Source organism: Pristiophorus japonicus, chromosome 3, assembly GCF_044704955.1.
Source record: "Pristiophorus japonicus isolate sPriJap1 chromosome 3, sPriJap1.hap1, whole genome shotgun sequence".
NCBI classification, from domain to species: Eukaryota; Metazoa; Chordata; class Chondrichthyes; family Pristiophoridae; genus Pristiophorus; species Pristiophorus japonicus.
This window is the reverse complement of record NC_091979.1, coordinates 122,551,456-122,558,105: the sequence shown is the minus strand read 5'-3', so window position 1 is coordinate 122,558,105 and position 6,650 is coordinate 122,551,456. Positions and strand designations below refer to the sequence as shown.

The 6,650-nt window shown below is 42.3% G+C and overlaps 1 protein-coding gene across 3 annotated transcripts in view; it reads right to left on the bottom strand.

The window, feature by feature from the left end:
- Positions 1-1,184: 1,184 nt before the first annotated feature.
- Positions 1,185-6,650, bottom strand: part of LOC139259871 (death domain-containing protein 1-like) — a 73,778-nt gene continuing 68,312 nt past the window's right edge. For all 3 annotated transcript variants that reach the window (XM_070875773.1, XM_070875774.1, XM_070875775.1), the window contains one exon: positions 1,185-3,237. In XM_070875773.1, coding sequence (XP_070731874.1) covers positions 2,945-3,237 — 293 coding nt within the window. In that variant the 3' untranslated portion in view covers positions 1,185-2,944. The remainder of the gene's footprint in view (positions 3,238-6,650) is intronic.

Sequence of the window (6,650 nt, the reverse complement as noted above, 5' to 3'; positions counted from 1 at the left end):
AATGTGAGGTGATCCACTTCGATGGCAAAAACAAGGCGGCAGGGTATTATCTGAATGGCGGCAGATTAGGAAAAGGGGAGGTGCAACGAGACCTGGGTGTCATGGTACATCAGTCATTGAAAGTTGGCATGCAGGTACAGCAGGCGATGAAGGCTGCAAATGGTATGTTGGCCTTCATAGCTAGAGGATTTGAGTATAGGAGCAGGGAGGTCTTACTGCAGTTGTACAGGGCCTTGGTGAGGCCTCACCTGGAATATTGTGTTCAGTTTTGGTCTTCTAATCTGAGGAAGGACGTTCTTGCTATTGAGAGAGTGTAGCGAAAGTTCACCAGACTGATTCCCTGGATGGCAGGACTGACATATGAGGAGAGATTGGATCGACTGGGCCTGTGTTCGCTGGAGTTTAGAAGGATGAGAGGGGATCTCATAGAAACATAAAATTCTGACGGGACTGGACAGGTTAGATGCAAGAAGAATGTTCCCGATGTTGGGGAAGTCCAGAACCAGGGGACACAGTCTAAGGATAAGGTGTAGGCCATTTAGTACTGAGATGAGGAGAAACCTCTTCACCCAGAGAGTTGTTAACCTGTGGAATTCCCTACCGCAGAGAGTTATTGATGCCAGTTCATTGGATATATTCAAGAGGGAGTTAGATATAGCGCTTACGGCTGAAGGGATCAAGGGGTATGGGGAGAAAGCAGGAAAGGGGTACTGAGGTGAATGATCAGCCATGAACTTATTGAATGGTGGTGCAGGCTCGAAGGGCCGAATGGCCTACTCCTGCACCTATTTTTTATGTTTCTATGAGATTTTGTAATCGTCAATCATTACACATGATATATGAAGGAGAATAAATTAAGAATCACATCTTTGCAAACACATACCTAGTTGCCATTTGCTTCCTGTGTATTGATGCAAAATGTTTGGATGAAAGAAACCAAAGAGAAACTCCAGTCAACTGTAAAATGAGAATTAACAAAATACTTTTGTACAATTACTAAAGTTTTATGAGCATATGAGTGATTGATACTGTAATTTAGGATATTATACACATGGTTTGATTAAAAATACTTAACAAAAAGTTAAGACTATAAAGTAATTGTGAATCAAAATAGTGTAGATAATTAGTACTGTAACCACAATATTTCAACTTGTTTGAACTCATTTCAAAAATATTTATTCCCTACCTTTTGGACCCATGTCAACAATAACTTGTATTTATATAGTGCCTTTAACATAGTAAAATGTAACTTGAGTAGCAAAACTGATTATTTATATCACTGCATGCAGTTTGTAAACAAAAACACATTTGATGATTATTAATTCCTACTGGTGAACAAAGTTGTTAGTTGACACTATAAGTGGTCCCCTTTCAAAGCTAACACCAATCCCTCAAAAACTCACTTTTGACCCCTCTATTCTTGTTAACCACCCTCCCTTTTGCAACCTCCCTTTTTCTCCCCAAGGGCCTTGACTGTGCTGTTGCCTCCCAGATCTGTGCCCTCTGCTGCCAAAGTAATAAATAATATTCTCTGTGACTTGACCATGGTGCATTATCCCTTCTCAACAGCCTTTGACATGGTCAATCACAACATTTCACCTCCTCCATTGTACAAGAGTGGCAGCATCGGTCTCACCAGCCCCATAACTCTGCATTCAAAATCAGATGAGCCAAAACTACAGAAAGAATCAATAACCCTTCCCTGTCATAAACAGAAAATATGGGAGGGGAGGGGGGGAAAGATACAAAATTTCCTGTTCCATCTCCACCTTGTACAGGCAATTGGAGAGGGCAACCCCAAGTGAACATTGCAACAATCAAGTCTAATTTGCAGATATTTACCAATCCATGTGAATGGAAGGATCTTCCAATTCAATTTCAGAAAGGTGGTCAGGGAACATTTGAAATAGAGTAATCACGGAAGAATATTCATTTTTGAAACACTGATTCAGACCAAAGGGAATGAGGAGATTAGATTAGCCAATCTATTGATGTTCTCAAGAATTATGCCAAGTATGGAGAGTTAGTTATTAAGGTATAAGTGGTATAGTTTAAGAGTAGCCCGCACTTCCAAAGACCAAAATCCTGAACCAGTCCAACAAAGAAGAAAGATTCCTGAACCAAAGAGGATAAAACCTTAGCCAGGGCATGGCCTTCAATCTGCCATTACAGATCTTGTAGTTTAACAGTAAAGAGTAATGCCAGCACACAGGAGGGAAATACTGGGGCTAGAAATATAGAGAACATTATCCACAAATAGGGATAATTTATGTTCTTTGACCAACATTGAAATCCTCCTGAAATCTAGAGTGACACAGAATCTGGCAGCCAGAGATTCAACAGCCAAAGAAAAAAATTGGACTTCTCATGAGAAGGCCCATTACACACTATCATAGACTTTCTTATTATCTAAAGAGAGAATGGTTAGATTAATTAAATGTTGACAGGTTACCAGACATTATAATCCCTTCAACAAATAAAACCTATTTAATCAGCAAGAATCAATTTAGGAAGCAGACTGTTCAGATGAATAGCAAAGATTGTCATTAAAATTTTAGAGTTGTAATTCAAAAGAGAAATTGGCCATCAAGGAGACTGCAGATTAGCTTTAGTTTGACTATTCTACATGAAATGCATCTTTAGCACAAACTTTGTATTTTCCACACAAAATTCAATTTCCTTCATGTACACAAATTCCAGTTATTCTCTGTTTAAATGTTCTGGGGATATAAGTATATAACAAGAGATAAAGAGCTTATGTATTCTTGCAAGGGAGTATTCATAAATGTAGGTTTTATTGATACCATCTTTGAAATAATCTAAATTATATAGATAGTATGATTAAAATATAAATATTGATGCACCATTGCGACAGAATGAATATCAAAGTTAGCTGTGAATATTTGAACAAAATCAAAGGGACTAGATTGTCAGTGCTTTACAATTAGTTATCTTTTACACTGTATTCTGTTTTCATCTGTTGTAACACTTCAGCCAGGTCTTGACGTTTGCACTTAGTTAGCTCAGCTGCCAAGATTGCAACTTTGTCAGTAAACCTGGGCTGGCCATTCCTCCAGCAAACAATTATGTCTATGATTTGTTCATTCACATTCTGTGGGTATTTCAGTTTGATAGCCTGCATTCTGCTCTGCTTAATATTCAGCCTCTTGGAAAGTTCCTCATCGGCATTTTTCAGCTCACTAGCCAGCCATCTCAGTGTCTTCATTCCCAACAGCCCTAAAAGCAGAGAGCATGTCACAGCCAGGTGCAGTAACAGATAGCGTAACATAAAACTTTTCAATAATATTAATGCAATTAACACAAACTATGAAAAATTGTTCAGTACATACTTTACGCTTTTAAAAGGACACATTTTATATGTTCATGGAACAGAATCACAGAATCATACAGCACAGGAGGCGACCATTTGGCTCATCGTATCTGTATCGGCTCTATGAAATAGATATCCAATTAGTCCCACTCACCTGCTCTTTACCCATAGTCCTGCATTTCTTTTCATTCAAGTATACATCCAATTCCCTTTTGAAAGTTGCTGTTGAAACTGCTTCCACCACCATTTTAGGCAGTGCACCCAGATCATAACTCACGGTGCAAAAATATTTTTCATTTTCCCTCTAGTTCTTTTGCCAATTACTGTAAATCTGTATCCTCTGGTTACCGACCCTCCCCTGCCAATGGAAACAGTTTCTTTATTTACTCTGTTATGTCTTTAATACTTTTATGAATGACTCCACGAGGTCTAGTATTGTACTTGAGCTGTTGTGACCTTCGTTCCATTTATTGTAACTCCAGAATGAGGCGCAAGCATGGTGGGCAGCCTTTTATACTGGGCCCTGCACACCTATGCAGGTGACCCTCAGGTCTCCCACTGCAGTGCCCTCTGGTGGCACACCTTATGTAACTATACAGTTAGTATACATGGTCTACATACATGACACTGTCAACATCCTCATAATTTTGAACACCTCCATTAAATCTCCCCATAACCTTCTCTGCTTTAAGGCGAACAATCTCAGCTTCTGTAGTCTCTCATCCCTGAACATTCTAGTAAATCTCCTCTCCAAGGCATTGACATCCTTCCTAAAGTTTGGTGCCCAGAATTGTACACAATACTGTAGCTGGGACCTAACCAATAATTTATAAAGTTTAGCATAATTTCCTTACTTTTGTATTTTATGCATCTACTTATAAAGTAAGTCAAGGCACCTGTATGCTTTAAAAAAAAAAAGGGGCCAGAATTGCCCCGTGGCCCATCCGGAGGCAGTAACCTAATGGGCGCAGATCAGTTAACGCCTGAGGTGAAAGTCCCACCTGCGGTGTGGAATTGTCCTTTGCGCCCCTCAAAATGAGGCAGAGCACTGTCTCAGGCGCTCCACCTCATTGGAGAGGTGCTCCCAAGGAGTCAGCGCAAGCCTCGCATCCCGTGGGGCACAAAGGGGTCAGCACGCACACCGATGACATAATCGCTGGGTGTGTGTCGGCTTAGGCCGCAGCTCGTGGGGGCAATTTCGCCCCAGGCACCACCCGCCCTGATGAAAAGGCAATGGTGTTCCATTTGCGCCTACCGGCAGCGCTAACAAAGCGCAAATAAATGGGGCAACTGCAGCCCCAAACATCCTCATCAACTTGTCTTGCCAACTTCAACCCTCAGGTTTCTCCGTACCTGCATCCTCTTTATAATTGTACCATTTAGTTCATATTGTCCCTCCTCATTCTTCCATGCAAAATGCATCCCTTCACATTTCTCTGCATTAAATTTAATCTGCCATATGTCTACCCATTTCACCAGTCTGTATGTCCTCCTGGAGTCTGTTACTGTCTTCCTCACTTTACTACATTTCCAAGTTTTGTGTCATAAGCAAACTTTGAAATTATGCCCTTTATACCCAAGTCTAGGCCATTAATATATATCAAAGTGCAGTGGTCCTAATATCGACCCCTGGGGGACACCACAACTTCCCTCCAGTCTAAAAATCAACCGTTCACCACTATTCTCTGCTTTCTGTCTCAGCCAATTTTGTATCCACACTGCCACACAACATCAATTACACTACGCTCATCAACCCTCTCTGTTACTTAAGATTGGTATGAATAAAAATGACTACTACTTAATGGGAGGGAGAACGAAACCAAATGTATTGGATGGGTTTTCACTGAAAGTAGGCAGTATGAGTTTACTGCTGGCAAAAAAAAGGTCTACAAGTACTGTGCCTTGCAGAGGGGTAAGGCCACTTAATATTGAAATATTGTATTTGTGATATTCAGGCAAAACTTCTGAAATTGTGAGTAATACAAGGTTAAAAGGGAGGAAGTGGTATCATAGAAATTTACAGCACGGAAGTAGGCCATTTCGGCCCATTGTGTCCGTGCCGGCCGACAATGTGCTATCCAGCCTAATCCCACTTTCCAGCTCTTGGTCCGTAGCCTTGTAGGTTACGACACTTCAAATGCATATCTAAGCACTTTTAAAATGTGGTGAGGGTTTCTGCCTCTATCACCCTTTCGGGCAGTGAGTTCCAGAAACCCCACCACCCTCTGGGTGAAAATATTTTTCCTCAAATCCCCTCTAAACCTCCTACCAATTACTTTAAATCTATGCCCCCTGGATATTGACCCCTCTGCTAAGGGAATGTTGTGGAAAAATATTTCCGAGACTGTATAATATATAAAGAGAGGTTTATTAAATCGGAGACAAAGCTTTGGGAGAAGTGTTAGAGACCCCTGTCTCTGAACCAATTCTCAATTTGGTATCTCCAGTGAGGTTCTTTTATCTTACAAATTACATCACTTTACATCACATGTTTTAGCACTAGTCCTTACAAGGTTTGCAAAGCTTTTCATCCAAGGCTGAGTTCTTGATATAAACCAGCCTTCATTGTGACAGGGCATTATAAACAAGTGCAGGTCTTTTGGCACCGGTATAGACAAACATCCCACTTAATTATCTCTCCAGTCGTTCATTATCTCACTTTCCTATCTCCATAACTCAAGGCCAGCATACCTTGAAGTCTAACTGTTTTTTTTATATAAAGCATAATGCATCAGTATTGTCCCTTACAAAATTCATTAAAGGGGAAAATAAAACAAACGTTTGGTCCCGTATACTAGTCAAGTATATGTCCAAAAATCCGCTCCAACAGGAAATAGGTCTGTCCTATCCACTCTATCTAGGTCCCTCATAATTGTATGTACAGGTGCAGCGCCCCGAATCTAGAACCCTCGGGACTGAGGCCATTCCGGATTTTGCGTTTTGCTGGACTTTGGAATGTCTTTCTGACATCACAAATCCAGAAACACCCGAGCACAGGTTCGGGTATTTCCGGATTTCGGAATGTCAGAAGGGGGGGGGGGGGGGGGGCGGTGCGCTCGCCGGGCGATGAGGTCATCGGGAGTGGGGCTCGCCGGGCGATGAGGTCGTCAGGCAGGGCCCTGCCGCCGTGGAAGTGTTTGGACGGGGCCCTTCCGCCGTGGAGTTGTTCGGCCGGGGCCCCGCTGAAGAGGAGCTGGTCAGGCGGGGCCGCATTGCGGAGGTGGTGTTCAGGCGGGCCGGCGAGGAGGCCCTGAGGTGGGGCGGTGAGGCGAGGTCAGGCGGCGGCGAAGTGAGGCCCGAGTTCGGGCAGCGGCGAGGG